The sequence below is a fragment of the Sycon ciliatum genome, chromosome 9 (genome assembly GCF_964019385.1).
Source record: "Sycon ciliatum chromosome 9, ocSycCili1.1, whole genome shotgun sequence".
Lineage (NCBI taxonomy): Eukaryota > Metazoa > Porifera > Calcarea > Leucosolenida > Sycettidae > Sycon > Sycon ciliatum.
The window spans coordinates 27,748,241-27,764,869 of NC_088651.1; the positions used below are offsets into that span (position 1 = coordinate 27,748,241).

General features: G+C 47.7%; 2 protein-coding genes across 2 annotated transcripts in view; both read left to right on the plus strand.

The window, feature by feature from the left end:
* Positions 1-15,814, plus strand: part of LOC135824966 (uncharacterized) — a 76,110-nt gene extending 60,296 nt beyond the window's left edge. The window contains exons 10-11 of the mRNA XM_065337704.1: positions 12,383-12,544; positions 15,331-15,814. Of these exons, the coding sequence (XP_065193776.1) occupies positions 12,383-12,544; positions 15,331-15,344 (176 nt within the window). The 3' untranslated portion in view covers positions 15,345-15,814. The remainder of the gene's footprint in view (positions 1-12,382; positions 12,545-15,330) is intronic.
* Positions 3,771-8,425, plus strand: LOC135825044 (uncharacterized protein K02A2.6-like). The gene is made up of 5 exons (XM_065337778.1): positions 3,771-4,016; positions 4,863-6,053; positions 6,378-6,501; positions 6,789-6,879; positions 7,310-8,425. Exons 1-4 carry the CDS (start codon positions 3,771-3,773, stop codon positions 6,845-6,847), a joined length of 1,620 nt encoding a protein of 539 aa, XP_065193850.1. The 3' UTR covers positions 6,848-6,879; positions 7,310-8,425.
* Positions 15,815-16,629: the final 815 nt, after the last annotated feature.

The window sequence follows — 16,629 nt, forward strand, 5'->3', positions numbered from 1 at the left end:
AGCCTACGTTTGCTACGCAGCTTCGACGTTGACATCTCAACACTCCAGCAGGATAGTGTTCGTCCTCTCCTCACTGGTGTAACGGGTCAGTCCCTAAGTACTTGTGGTGTTGTTTCGTTGAAATTTCGTATTGGGTCGTTTTGTACAAATCATGCATTTATTGTTGTCGATGGTGTTACACATGACCTCATCCTTGGGTCTGATGTTCTCACTGCTTCTGGGTGCACGCTTGATCTGTCCCGCCGTGTGATGCATGTTGGTACTACCACTGTTGGTCTATCTGTCAATCAGCCTGCGTGTGTTGTTGATCAGCAGAGTGCTGCTAGTTCTGATTTGTGTATTTCTGATGATGCTCCGTGTGCGTCTGCGTCAGATAGTCTTACTCCGTGTGTGTCTACTAGTTCTACTCCGTGTGCTTCTGCTAGTGCTAGTCCTACTCCGTGTGTGTCTACTAGTTCTACTCCGTGTGCTTCTGCTAGTGCCAGTTCTACTCCGTGTGTGTCTGCTAGTTCTACTCCATGTGTGTCTGCTTCTGATAGTCCTACTCCGTGTGCTTCTGATAGTCCTACTCCGTGTGCTTCTGATAGTTCTACTCAGTGTGCGTCTGACACTAGTGTCCGAACTACTCGTGTATGCCTTATCGACCGTCTGGAATTGCCTACTAACCATGTTGTGTTTGCCTCTTGCTCGTTGTCTGAGTCTGTATCCCAGGATAGTCTGCTAGTGACTCCGCTCGACTCTTTCTGCCAGAAACACCCTGCAGTCCAGGTTGGCTCCTCTCTGGTAAGATCTGATCATGTCGTCATGTCCTTTATTAATAGTAGTGACACCGCTGTTGTCCTCTATCCCGGTACAAGTGTGGGCTCGGTAGCGTCCTTTAGCGAGGTTGAACTTGATGCTGAAACTGTTTGCTCGGCTACCACCACCGATGTCCCCAGCCGTTTGAAGGCCATTGACGATTACCTTGTTTCCCATTGTTCGCATTTGTCTGCCGATGTGTATGATCAGCTCCGTTCCCTCCTTCACGAGTACCATGATGTGTTCTCTTTGCAGCCGACTGACGCGGGTTATTGTGATATTTATCCACACATTATTGAGACAGGGGATGCCCGCCCTATTAAGCAGTCCGTTCGGCGACTCCCATTTCACACTCGCCCTGCCTTGCAGAGCTTGCTAGATGACTTACTGGAGCGGGGCATTATTTCGGAATCATCTAGTCCATGGGCTGCCCCTATTGTTCTTGTAAAGAAGCCGGATGACTCGTTTCGTCTATGCATTGATTACAGGAAACTCAATAGTGTCACCGTTCCCGATGCTTATCCACTCCCTAATATTGCCGAAACTCTTGATTCTCTTGCTGGGTGTTCCCTGTTCAGCACTTTGGATCTAGCGACTGGCTACTGGCAACTTGCCATGGACCCAACGGATAAGCCCAAGACGGCCTTCACGACTCCTTTGGGTTTGTATGAATTCAATGTACTCCCGATGGGGTGTTGTAATGGTCCCGCCACCTTCCAACGGGTCATGGATAGATTGTTTGGTGATTTGACACATGCTTCCGATGGTCCCGTCACACGGGTCTTCTTTGACGATATGGCTGTCGCGTCGTCTTCTGTGTCCTCTTCTTTGTCTCGCCTGAACACTGTATTCTCTCGGTTGCGCGCTAACAACTTGAAGTTACGCTTAAGTAAATGTGTCTTTCTGTCCCGTAGAACTAAGTTTCTGGGCGTAGATGTGAGTGCACGTGGAATTCACACCTCCGAATCTAAGATAGCTGCCTTGAAAAAGTGGTCTCCGCCCAAGTCTGTGTCCGAGGTCCGGGAGTTCCTTGGATTCACGGGCTATTACAGGAAGTTTGTTCCCAGCTATGCCAACATTGTTGCTCCGCTCACGGCCTTAACGAAGAAGGGTGTGCCGTATGTCTGGTCTGCCGATTGTGACACTGCCTTTCGAGTTCTGCGGGAGACGATGTGCTCTGCGCCAATCCTTGCGTTTCCTGATTTCCGTCCAGGGGCGGCGAGTTTTGTCTTGGACACGGATGCTAGTGCTAGCGGTATGGGTGCGGTCCTTAGCCAACAACAGGAAGGGCAAGAACGTGTAATTGCGTACGCAAGTAAGAGTTTCAACAAGGCCCAGCGGAATTATAGTGTCACCGAGAGAGAACTCCTTGCTGTTGTTACCTTTGCCTCACACTTCCGCCACTATTTGTTGGGTGCTCAGTTCTTTGTCCGCACGGACCATCAGGCGTTGAAGTGGCTTCACAGCATTCCAGAACCGACTGGACGCAAGGCTCGTTGGCTTGAGACCTTGGCGGACTTCCGCTACGTTATTCTGCACCGTCCTGGTCGTTTACACCAGAACGCTGACACTCTTTCGCGTTTCGTCACCCCTTCCGTATCTTGTGTGACTCCGGCTCCCGATGTGCTGCCTCTTCCTCCGCAGGTTGCCGGTCCAGCTAGCACTTCTTCTTCTTCTTCCTCGTGGCTGCCGCGGGAATCGCCTGCTGCGTTACGTTTGTGTCAAATGTCTGACCCTGATCTTGTTGTTGTGTTGTCCTGGTTTGATGATGTACAGCGTGTTTTCCATCCTCCAGGTGACCTCCAGGGTACAAGCCGTGCTGTCCGTCGCTATGCGTCTGAACTGTCCTCTTTAGTTATCTTAGAAGGTGTTCTGTATCGCTCTGTTGATGGTGTTCTGCAATTTGTTGTACCCTTCTCCCTGCAGACCGAGTGTCTCGAGATGGTACACAGTGTACCGGCTGGTGGCCACTTTGGCTATGACAAGACCCTAGCTAAGTGTCGGCGTCATTTCTTCTGGCCTGGCATGTCGAGCTCTGTTCGTTTGTTTGTACAGTGTTGCCAGGTGTGTGCTGCAGGCAAGTCTAGTCGCCAGCCTGTCGCCCCGCTCGTACCGATGTTGGGTGGGTATCCGGGTGACCTTGTTGCCATGGATCTTGTTGGTCCCTTTCCTGTAACTCAGTCCCGCAACCGTTACCTACTCGTCTGTGTGGACTATTTCACTCGGTGGCCTGAGGCCTATCCTCTACCTGACATCACAGCTAGAACTGTTGCACATGCATTTGTTAATGGTTGGGTTTCTCGGTTTGGTGCTCCTGACCGGATTCATTCCGATCAGGGCGCTCAGTTTGAGTCTGCTTTGTTTGCGCAGCTTTGCTCCCTGTTATAGTTAGACATTTCAATAATTCTCGAGCATACTTCAAATATTCACGATAGTAATATGTTGTGCAAATACATAAATCACGTACCTGACTTCTCCAGGTCTAGGTCACTCCGAGACACCTTTCTTGCAAGGTATGATAATACTTCATGTTTACAAACATTAGTTATCTTCTTGCTGCAAGCGAAGGCTGTTGTTTACAAAGTCTTCGCCCATAATTTATTTGCATGTTGCTCACACGCAACCTTCCCCAAACTGAATTTGACGCATGCGCTCTGTGTACATCTCTAGAATAAAATTGTGCTCGCTGCTCTAAAACTGCACGCCACTCTGTAGCGTACATCTAGAGATCTAAAGTCCGCATGCGCTGTACGCTAACTTTGCATCCGGTTGCACCAAACGCTTGGAGCGCATATAACCTGAGCTTGCTATCATTTTCATTCATTCCGCTCGAGTCTAAGGACTCTCCAGTCTTCTACTATACTATGGTAAAGTAATGGATAAACCTATTACCCGTTGTGTTTTGTGAGTGCCTTAGTTCCTATCGTGTGCAGAACGTTGAATTACAACATTGGCGACGAAATTTCCGAACCATGTCCAAGGACTCCATCGACCAGTTCCTTATCAGTGGGCACGCAAGTGAGGTCCAACAGCGTTGGAAGAAATGGCGGCGGGCTTTCCAGTACTTCATCGAAGCCAAGGACATCACCGACCCAGATCGCCAGCGCAGCATGCTGTTGCACAAGGCTGGCCTACAGATTCAGGAGATCTTTGAAGATCTCGAAGACCCGGTTGCGCAGGCAGATAGACCAGGGGATGACAATGCTTTCAAACAAGCGGTAAGAATGCTTGATGAGCATTTCGCATATACAGTCAATCCAACTTTTGAGCGGCACGTTTTCAGACAGATGTCACCCAATGTAGGAGAGAATGCCACACAATTCTGCACCAGACTCCGTACGCAGGCCAAACTTTGTGCATTTGCTGCAGATGACGAGCATATTCGTGATCAGATGATTGCCACTTGTATTGACGTCGATCTGCAACGCTCTCTTCTGTCCAAGAGTAACCTTACCCTACAGGTGCTGCTGGAAAAGTTTCGCGTGCGAGAATCGTCAGGCATTCAAGTAAGATCTATGGCTACGGCAGCGTCAAGCGTCAGTGCCAGCCCGAGCAGCGTCGACGCCGTACGCTCTACGACATCGTCAACATCCCCATGTACGCGATGCAACAGGGTGGGTCACGCGTCGTCAGCTGACGATTGCCCAGCACGCCGCCGCCGATGCAACACGTGTAGTAAGGTTGGACACTATGCTGTTTGTTGTAGATCTCAAGGTGGTACTAGTAGTAGTAATGCAAGTAGATCATCGCATGCCCAACCTAGGGATGCTGGTACTCACCATGTCTCACTGCCTGACCAATGTGATGAAGCTCTAAGCTCAGATTTCATGATTGCCAATATTGGGTCCCAGCACAGTCACACTGGCAAATTCCGAGTTGATGTACATGTAAACGGGAAACCCCTCAACATGGAACTTGACACAGGGGCACAGTTATCGATCATTCCTGAAGCTCTTTGGAAACAGTTGTGGGGAGATGTCAAACTGAATGCCACCAAGACTGCACTCTGTACTTTCTCGGGGGCACCTTTAACTGTTGTGGGGGAGGCCTGTGTCGATGTACAGTACCAGTCGCAACATGTCCAGGAGAAGATTCTTGTGGTCAAAGAGGGCACCACCCCGTTGTTCGGCCGCAATTGGTTGTCTAACATACGTTTGGATTGGCATACCATCTGTTCTGTCTCTTCTGCTCCACGTACGTCTGATTCTGAGTCTGTATTAGACGAGTTCCCAAGCGTTTTTGAAGGTGGTCTGGGCAAGATCCATGACTCGGAGGCGGTGATCCACATTGCCAGCGGGGCAATTCCCAAGTGTTACTCAGCTCGACCGTTGCCATACGCCATGAAACCGCAAGTTGATGTTGAATTAGATCGCTTGATTAAGGAGGGTGTTCTAGTTCCGGTAGAATCTTCAGAGTGGGCTTCTCCTATTGTTGTTGTGAAGAAAGCCGATGGTTCTATACGACTCTGTGCAGACTTTAAAGTCACCATCAACCAGCATATTGAAAGCAACATACACCCTATTCCAAATCCCAGTGATTTATTGTCCAGCATTGCAGGGGCCTCTGTTTTCTCAAAAGTTGATCTCAGCCAAGCATACACTCAGTTGCCATTGTCCGAAGACAGTCAGAAACTGTGCGTCATTGCAACCCATCGAGGGTTATTTGCTTTCACGAGATTGCCCTTTGGCGTTTCCTCAGCACCATCAATCTGGCAAAAGACTATAGAGCAGATCTTAGCTGGCATCGATGGGGTCATCGTGTACTTTGATGACATCTTAATCACGGGAACCAACCAAGCAGAGCATGATACCCGGTTGCGTCAAGTTCTAGACAGATTTGAGAAGGCAGGATTACAGCTGAAGAAAGCAAAGTGTGAGCTGAACCAGGAGAGTGTCAAGTATCTAGGCTTCATTGTATCAAGCAAGGGGCTGCATGCTGATCCTAGCAAAGTATCTGCTATAGCCAAAGCACCACAGCCCACTAACTCGTCAGAACTACACTCCTTCTTGGGGCTGGTCAACTTTTATGGTCGATTTATCCCTAATGCTTCGCAGTTGTTGTATCCCTTGAACCGTCTTCTTCAGAAGGGTACAGAATGGAACTGGACTCCCGAGTGTCAACATGCGTTCATCCAGTGCAAGGAGATCTTAGCATCGTCAAACGTACTGGCTCACTATGATCCCAAGAAACCACTCATCTTGGAGTGCGACGCGTCTCCCACGGGAATCGGTGCCTGCCTACTACAACCAGACAAAGTAGGTTATTTGCGTCCTGTTACTTATGTATCTCGTTCTTTGGCTGCTGCTGAAAGAAATTATGCGCAAATTGAGAGAGAAGCTCTTGCCATTGTATTTGCCGTGAAGCGTCTTAAACAGTATCTGTGTGGACGACACTTCACCCTTCGCACCGATCACAAACCGTTATTGAAGATCTTTGGTGAACACGATCAACTTCCGTCTGTCACTACAGCACGTCTACAACGTTGGGCTGTTATTTTGTCCGAGTATCAATATTCCATTCAGCATATCAATGGTACTGATAATGTTGTTGCTGACTGTCTATCGCGTTTGCCCGTTCAGCTTTCTGTGCTTCAGGAACAACAGCTCACGGATTACATTAAGTCTGTCAATGTTGATCCTTGTCATGATCTGCCATTATCCGCTACCGATGTTAGCAAGGCAACTTCAGCTGACCCCACTCTACGTAAGGTCATGCACCACATCACACATGGCTGGCCTAGCAGTGTCCCAGACAGTCTTTCCTCGTACTATCGTATTCGAGACCAGCTATCTGTTGAGCAGGGATGTATCACCTGGGGTTTGCGGGTTGTGATTCCCTTGGTATTTCGTTCCAGTCTGTTGCATGAGTTGCATGTTGATCATCTTGGCGTATCTCGCATGAAAGCTGTGGCTAGATCCTTCTTCTGGTGGCCTCACTTAGACCAAGACATAGTTGAACTTGCTGCGAATTGTCGTCTATGCCAACAGCAGGCTCGAGCACCAACGAAGGCACCCATTCACCACTGGGTCTACCCGAACCGGCCATTTGAGAGGGTTCATCTTGATTTCGCTGAATACAAAGGTCAGCACTACTTGTTAATAATTGATGCGTACTCCAAGTGGGCAGATGTATTTGTTATGGGCAAATCTACTACTACTGAGCGGACATTATCATGCTTGAAACGGTTCATTAGCTATTGCGGAATCCCGCTGATGTTAGTATCGGACAATGGTCCGCAGTTTACGTCCATGGAATTTGCCACCTTTTGTCAGAAAAATGGTATTCGGCATAAAAGAACCCCTCCGTACCATCCTGCTAGCAATGGACAGGTGGAGCGTCTAGTACAAGAACTTAAGAAACATCTTGCAAAATCAGATGATTCTCCTCAAGATGCTGTTTCGCAATTCCTGTTTTCGTATAGAAACACACCACATTCTGTCTCTCACGCGTCACCAGCTAGCATAATTATGAAGTTCGTCCCCGTCACACGTTTCTCATTTCTCTATCCTAGTTTTGCAACGCACATGCAGGCCAAGCAAGACTCTGCGCCAGCTATGCGAGCTTTCCTGCCAGGTGACAGCGTCTGGGTCAAGGATGTTCGCCATGACAAATGGACACCAGCGGTTATTGCAGCCAGACTGGGACCACTGACCTACTCTGTTGAGAGTGGTACCACCATCCGTCATGTCCATATTGAGCATTTACGGTTACGAGATCCCGCCGGTGATACAGCCGACAGTGCTGATTCGGCTCGTAAGTGTCCATTGCCCTCCATACCTGATAATTTGATTACTCCAGAGGATAGCTCTGAGAACGCTCCTACTGTTACAGCTGCTACGTTTCCCGCTTCTAGTACTGTTACCTACAATGAGTCTGCAGATGCAAGCACAGCAATAGATTCTGAACCAGACACACCCAGTCCAGCAGTCTCTTTGCGACGTTCTACTCGGGTCTCTAGACCACCAGAGCGCTTAATTGAGAACCCGTCTTTCGGCAAGTAACTGGACGGGGTTTCGGGCTCATGTTTATAGATTTCGTCTTTACTTTCAGGCTTCATTTTATTTTGTGAAGGGGAAGGGAATGTTATAGTTAGACATTTCAATAATTCTCGAGCATACTTCAAATATTCACGATAGTAATATGTTGTGCAAATACATAAATCACGTACCTGACTTCTCCAGGTCTAGGTCACTCCGAGACACCTTTCTTGCAAGGTATGATAATACTTCATGTTTACAAACATTAGTTATCTTCTTGCTGCAAGCGAAGGCTGTTGTTTACAAAGTCTTCGCCCATAATTTATTTGCATGTTGCTCACACGCAACCTTCCCCAAACTGAATTTGACGCATGCGCTCTGTGTACATCTCTAGAATAAAATTGTGCTCGCTGCTCTAAAACTGCACGCCACTCTGTAGCGTACATCTAGAGATCTAAAGTCCGCATGCGCTGTACGCTAACTTTGCATCCGGTTGCACCAAACGCTTGGAGCGCATATAACCTGAGCTTGCTATCATTTTCATTCATTCCGCTCGAGTCTAAGGACTCTCCAGTCTTCTACTATACTATGGTAAAGTAATGGATAAACCTATTACCCGTTGTGTTTTGTGAGTGCCTTAGTTCCTATCGTGTGCAGAACGTTGAATTACAACACTCCCTGTTGCAGGTTCGGAAGTCACGGACTACACCATACCACCCTGCTGGTGATGGTTTAGTCGAGCGCATGAACCGCACGCTGATCACCACGCTCCGACTGTATGCCCGTGGCCACCCTGAATCCTGGGACCTGCATGTGCCTCTATGTTTACTGGCGTACAGGACGGCGGTCCAGAAGTCAACCGGTGAAACACCTGCACGCCTAATGTTTGGGCGTGAGCTCCGTTTGCCGGCGGATATTATTTATGGGTTGCCACCGGAGTACCAGGATGTCTCGACACATGAGTATGTGCAGCGTGTTCAGTCAGTCCTCCAGAGTACTTATGCCCGTGCCCGTGCGACCGACGCCGTGGCCCATAGACGGATGAAAGACTACTATGACCGACGTGTCCATGGTTCGTCTCTACAACCTGGACAGTATGTGTGGCTGTTGGATACCGCTGTGAAGCCGGGTGAAAGCCGAAAATTACACAACCCGTGGACTGGCCCATACGTGGTCCGATCGCTGGCTGGTCCAGTCGTCGAGATTGTGTTGGCCGCCGACCTACGCAAACACAAGCGGGTGCATTACAATCGCCTGAAGCCCTGTCAGCGTGCTCCAAGTATGTTGCCGCCTCCACCTCAATCCATGAGTGCACCACCGCCCGCTGCTTTGCCGCCGCTAAGTACTGAGTTTATTTGGCCAGACTGTGATGACGCTGAATTTGCTCAGGCTGCTCCTGCGCCTGTTGTGCCACCAGTACAGCCTCAGCCCGTTAATGTACCAGGCCCACGTGACCATTTGCGCAGAAATGCTGGTCCGCCTGCCTGGCACCGTGACTACAATATGTAACTGGTACACTGACTGTCCGCTCTGGGTGACTCCAGTTTAATTTAGGATGCTATGGACTTGGATTGCGATAATACATTAGGCAGTTCATTTTGTACAGATTTCTAAGTGTGTGTGTGTGTGTGTGTGTGTGTGTGTGTGTGTGTGTGTGTGTGTGTGTGTGTGTGTGTGTGTGTGTGAGTGTGTGTGTGTGTGTGAGAGAGTGTATGTGTGTCAATGAATAGGTGAGTGAATGTGGTGTATTGTATGTGGTGTAGTGTATGTGGGTCAAGCCCATGTGAGACAGTCCATGTATGACTGTGCATGCCCGTGTGCGCATGTGTGCCGGCATGATTGCGAGTGCGTACGTGCGTGAGAATGTGTGTCCTATTTTCTTCGTATTTAATTTGGTATATGCTGTGTTGCTTTGAATTTGGTGTGTGTTGTGTTGATGTATTCACTTGAAATCGGGGACGATTTATTTTCGTAGGGGGGAGTAGTGTAGGAGTTGCATTTTGATAGAAAGTATATTTTTCGCAGTAAAAGAGTATTTATTTGTAGAGCTTGTGTTGATACAGATTCCTAGGTTCAAACCCCAAGATGGGCAGTTAGTTACATTTTCTCTCCTTGCGTATTTTGTATCTGCATGTTGTTACCCTTTCCGTGAGTCGCTCGTGAGTAATGTATGAGTCGTGTATGGCTAAACCCGTATTTACCCGTATGACTGCTGCTAGTGTTATTGTTCTAGAACATTGGCATAATTAACCAATCACAGAGCACAGCTCTGGAATATTCTAGAATTTCGTCGGCAACCGGTTTATATAAATTACTGATTGGTTGATGACCTAAAAACATGGCTGCCGTTCGCCGCGTGTTTTGTCTTCTTGCATTGTTATTTTCTTGTTCTTTTCACTTCTTATCTTTACTTGCCGAGTGTGTAACTAATAATTCTGTCCTAACGAGTATTCGTGAAACCACAAAGTGAGTGCTTTGTTTGAGTGTGTGAAATTGTCTCCGAGGGCCAGCTACTACACAAAGACAGCAGTTACTGTGTGTCGAACTGGACCACTAGGAGCTTGAGTTCTGCTTCCTCCATAAATGGGAACTTACCCCGTAAATGGTATAAATGGTACCCCGTCAACGCCAGCAAATCCTTGCTGCTGGTGAAGGAGCGCGCATATGATGAGGTAGTTCAGTGCACTCTTTGCTGGCACGGGTGTCCAGATCGTGAAAGATGGCTGTCGTCACTTGGGAGCCGCTTTGGGCATCCCAGAGATTGTCAGCAGTTTTGTTGAGTCAAAGGTCACCGACTGGACACGTCAGGTGTCTCGGCTATCCGATTTTGCCCGGACTCAACCCCAGGCTGCCTACTCCGCAATTGTCCATGGTCTACAAGGCAAGTGGTCTTTCTTGTCCCGGACCTTGGAGATATCATCTGAGGAGTTTGGTAGTCTGGAATCCGTCATCAGGGAGCGCCTCATCCCAGCCCTTACTGGTCACTTCTCTCCGTCCAGTGTGGAGCGGCGTATGCTCTCGTTCCCTTGTCGGGATGGCGGTTTGGGTCTCTCGATTCCCACCGCCCAATCTTGCCACTATGCCTACTCCCGAGCTGTTACTAATGAGCTCAGGAAAAGGATTGTTTAGGCAGATCCCTCGCTAGCTGGTGTGGCAGACGCTACCAAGACCGCTAAACGGCAAGTTCGCACTGCTGCTCGAGCATCACAGCAACAGCTGAAGGAGGCATTTGTGAGCGGTGAAGATGCTGTACATGCGGCTCAGCTTGAGCTTGCTTCCGAGTGTGGTAGCTCTGCTTGGCTGACGTCACGTCCTCAATCCTGCCATGGCTTTCGTCTCTCTAAGCCTGGGTTTCGAGACGCTCTGTGTTTGCGCTATGGCTGGGTGCGGAGCGTTTACCGTCATCCTGCGTTTGTGGCAACGCGCGCTTCGAAATCTCCCACGCGATATCCTGCCTGACCGGTGGATTTCCGTCTTTGAGACATAATGAAATCCGTGACGTCACCGCCGACCTCATTCGCCAGGTGGCTCACTCGGTATCCGTGGAACCTCCACTGCAACCGCTCTCTGGTGAGCAGTTCAGCCTCCGATCTGCGTCCATAGAGGACAATGCTTGCCTCGACATCGCTACCAGTGGACTATGGGGTGGCCGGTTTGAACGCACAATGTTTGATATACGGGTTTTCAACCCCTAAGCTGCTTCGAATCGTGCTGCCTGAACCCCCGCTGTGTATGCCCGCCATGAACGCGAGAAGAGGAGGAGATATGAGGAGAGGACTCGGGAAGTCGAGAGGGCCTCCTTCGTGCCTGTCGTCATGTTGGCTAGTGGTGGTGCTGGGAAAGCCGCCACAGTTTTGTACAAGCGCTTGGCTGCTCTTATCTCTGAAAAGAGAAACGACCAGTATTCTGCCACCATGGCGTGGATTCGCACTCGGCTGTGCTTTGCGCTGGTGAGGTCGAGCATCATGTGTTTGCGTGGTGCCCGATCGTCCAAGTCACGCTACCTCCAGCGAGATCCGGTTGCGGTTGTCGTTGCGGAGGCATGCCTGCGGAGGCATGCCTGCGGAGGCATGCCTGCTGAGCTGCGGCCTGAGGCTTGTGACTAGCTTTAAAAAATATAATAAATTAAAAACCCACACACAGATTTAAGAAGTTGCTTGGACTGAATTTCACTTGTTTTATTAGTGTACATGTATTATAGTTACTGTGCAGTACTGTGCATGCTAGCTACATAATCTATAATAACTATTTTGGTTTTGCCCGTACAAGAGGATTTTCTACACGTCAAAAAAAAACCCGTAAATGGTATAAATGGTACCCCATGGAGATGGCTGTGAGCTGCCGACATGGGAAATGATGATCAATGGCCTGGTATTTTGTGAGCTCAAAAGAGATTTTCCAGGTTTCCACTAGACATAGAGTGCAACCACTTGATGCTTCACATTATGGCATTGTTCATTCACGTCTGTGTCTACTGCATGACGCAAATACAATGTGGTGGCATTTGCGTAAACCTCCTCCTAATTTAGCAGATGTGATTGTTTACAATAGCATCATGAGTGTGTGTGTGTGTGTGTATGTGTGTTTCTTGAATCATTCCTGTGCAGACTGCAGCGTTGATCCATTGCAGCTCGCTCTACCCGGGTACGTTTCCATTGACAAAAAGACACTGAATGTTGTCTGTCAGACTGGTTACCGTCATCACCTTGCAAAGAACGGCCTGGCGTGTGGAACAGATGGTTACTGGAAAAACTTACCATATTGTGTCGGTAAGTACAATTACTTGTTTGTTTTTTAAGTACCTGGAAGGGGGTATCAGTTTAGGATTTCTTTGTCTTTCTACCCAGAGAATTGCACACAAAATTCCCAAAGAGGGAAAATGAAATTGCAAATGTGGCAAAAGGGTGAAAGGGCCTGCTTAGAGATTGTAGTGATAGTGCCTGCGTTGTTCTTACACCACCTAGCTGTCATATGTTGCATTCTACACATCACTGCATGTGTCGTACTCACATCTTCATGATGTGCTACATTCACACTGCTGTATGTTATAGTCTCTTGTCATTCCAGTAATCATTACATTCTGACCAGCTCACCACACTGGCGCAGTGAACAGCTATTGAGCTGGATTTTCCAAAGAAGTGGCTAGGATGGATGTCCTGCAGCTTATGTCAGTCTACGTGTGTGGCCTGACACCCGGCACTAGTTTTGGAGCAGATCTCTCTAGATCTCTCTAGATTTTGAAACCCCAATCGGCCCAAAGTTTAATGACAGCGAAACGTTTTATTTCGAGATCGGCCAAAGTTTGTTGATTTACAGTACTCAGGACATGTCACTCCAGCACCTCACACTGACTGTCCTGGACATGTCACTCCAGGACTTCACACTGACTGTCCTGGACATGTCACTCCAGGACTGTACACCATGCATATGTAGACACGATGATTTTAATCAAGGAGTGCCGTAGTATGGGTCTCTGAAAAATAAAGCGATCCCTTTGTTTCTCTCTAATGATACTTTTCACAGCAGAGTTAAATTTTATTTTAACGCAATTAATAAAGCAGGTTGGGCATTCAAGAAACAGACCATTCACCATTTTTAGGTACCCGTAAATGTTTTCGTTGCCAGTTCGTCAGAGGGACGTGGCTGGATAAGCTATATGAATGAAACAATTCAAGTATCAGTACCTGTAGATTCGTCTGTCGAGATGACAACAAAGGATACCTAGCCTTTGCGAATGGCTTGTATATTGAATGTGCAACTTGCGATATTTATCGCATCATAATTCGTTGGCTTGCTGCTTTGCAGTACAGTGCCAACTCAAGGATCTTTTTAAAGACCCAGTGGCGTTTAAGAAGTATTTTGACCTTTTTGGAATCCGTTGAGTTTCTCGATGATCTTGATCGTTCTTGTACTAAGCTTGAAGTCGATTTGGTGTTTGATTACTGCTTGATGTCTGGGTTAAAAAAAATAGATTTCTTTTCTTTTCCTTTTCACTTATCCCGTTATGTATATCACTGTTGAGGCATCCGATGGTAAATAAAACGAGAGAGCTTGGAAGCTCAGGGCCCTACGCTATGCTTTTTTGCCTTGATGACCTAGACAAAAAAAGCATAGAGATGTTATAAATTCTTACAAATAGCGAAGTCCTCCGGATCGATAGAGTGCTCAATGCGGAAGCAGAGCAGTAACACACGAGTCACAGGAAAACCACGCGTCTTGATTGTCGTAACTTAAAGTTTCATGCCATATAGCAATCTTCAGACAACTGATTACGGTGATGCACAGCTAGTATGGTATTTATACAGCAGCATAGGAAGGAATCTGTGAAGGTTTTATAAATTCTTATAAATTTCTCCTTTTTTTTAAGACATAACCTGGGATTCGAACCCGCACTATCGCCCTGCATGCATCCCCCGATACACTTCGCATACATACTAATTCTTCCAAGTTGCTTCACGTTATAATCTTGCATTTGAAAGCCCTATTTGAATATGCATTGTGGCCAGCCGTCTTTGATGGTACCAAGAGTACATGAAAACCAGAGTGTGCAGCTTGGGGCCTTTTCTGCTATGGGTGTCTGTCACGGCGAAATTCCGTGATTACATCATATTTGGCCCAGATCTGAGGCGGGAAATGGCGTAGTGCGTACAACTGAGCTGCAGTTGTGCAGAAAGAGACCAGCTTGAATCCTGCTTGTACGCACTACATCACTAAAATGATGTAATCACGGAATTTCGCCGTGACAGCAACCCATCCGAGCTGCACACTCTGGTTTTCATATACTCTTGATGGTACAGTACGAGACAGGTACGGGACAGGTACGGGGCAGGTACGGGGCAGGTACGGGGCAGGTACGGGGCAGGTACGGGGCAGGTACGGGACAGGTACGGGGCAGGTACGGGACAGGTACGGGACAGGTACGGGACAGGTACGGTCGAGGATAATACGACACCGTCTACCGCCTTGATGACCTAGGCAAAAAAAGCATAAGGATGTTATAAATTTTTCAATTCTCCTATTTTTTAGGCATAACCTGGGATTCGAACCCGCACTATCACCCTACATGCATTCCCCCATACACTTCGCATTCATACTCATTCTTCCAAGTTGCTTCACGTTATGATCTTGCGTTTGAAAGCCCTATTTGAATCATTGCGGCCAGCTGTATGTGGCCAGCTGTGTTTGATGGTACGGTACGGGACAGATACGGGATAGCGCCAGGCGTGACACAAATACCAAATTAAAGCTGTGTGGAGCCTGGCTAGCGCCAAACGTTACTGAAGTAACGTCTTCTGCATAGCTACGGGAATAAATACTACTACTACAGTTCAGTTATGCCGCTAGTGCCACTGGCGACGTCTCTGCCGGCTGAGGGGCTTACGCACTGTTCCACACGTCGATCCCGCACCAGCCACTCGCTGCAGAGCATTGTTGCGGACATGCAGCCGTTCACTCACACTTCACTATCCAAGCACATGCGAGCAACAGATTTCATGATTGTCTCCACAAAAAATGTTTCATTTTTGCTTTTTCTGCATTTTCCCCTTATTAACAGGAGAGAATGTGTAGGAGACATCGGACTGGCCTTACTGCAATATCGACGAGTACTCCAAATTTGGATGTGTGTTCATTACGCGGAAGAGTGTCCCCGAAGTGTATGAGTGTGCACAGTAGGGAGGTTAATGACATTGTGAAGTCATCCAACTTTTCAAGATCTTTCCCGGCTGCATTTCACAGCACACATGTACCCGGACATATGTACTGTCGAATCATATCCTATCTCCTGTTTCTACTTCGCATTGCATGACATATGTACAGTCGAATCATATCCTATCTCCTGTTTCTACTACGCATTGCATGTCATATGTACAGTCGAATCATATCCTATCTCCTGTTTCTACTACGCATTGCATGTCCTGTATTTTCTGGTTCCAGATGACGGTGTGGAATGCTTTCCCTCTGACTGTCACCAGCACAAGGCTTGTGTGTGTTTCCGTATAGAATGTAGAGTTCGAATATCAAAACTCGATTTTAAATTTTTTTTAATACCTCTTTTGTTGTTTTCAAGGTGGAAGCAGGCATGTGTATGAGAGTTCGCCAGACGCTAGGCATGGGCGGCTAATGCTAGCATTATGGCTGGCAATATAGTCCCTTATTTTCAGGTGGCATAATGCTGGCATTATAACACCATTTCGCATGCAAAATTGGCATTACAAGCCTATTTGCCGGTCGACAACGGTGCCATGCATGAAGCTGGCTAGGTCCAGTTCCGAAAATCGTGCATCTGAACCCGTCCGGCTTCGTCCGGAGACTTGACGTTGCAAATCAATCTTCTCAGTGGATTGTTTCAGACAACATGCTCACTGCTGTTTAAGTTTTTCTTCTTCTACGCTTTGGCCTTGATCCAAGACGGCCTTCTTAAATCGACTTTTCCAACTTTCAAACTGGCATTATGGAGTAGTGTGAGCATTATAAGTGGCATAATATCCTCATATTATGACCATTGCCTTTAGCATTATCGCAGCAAATAACTAGCATTACCCGCATTACCCGCCCATGCCTTACCCGCCCATGCCTACACATGATAAAATAATAGGAGTGTTCACAAGGTGTAGAACTTCAGCTTCATACGATTCGTTGCATAGATGTGTGTGCATAAGAGGAAAAGAGGAGCAAATGTGTATGTAAATATTCGACGAGGAGACAACAATATTAATATGGCAATAAGGAGGACGAGCTGAACAGACATTGGATTACTTTAGTTAAGGCAGGTTACTTTAGTTAAGGCAAAAATCAAAATTTTACCAGTTGTAGTCTTCGGGGTGCTGAGTCGAATGGTCGTGGTCCGAGGAAG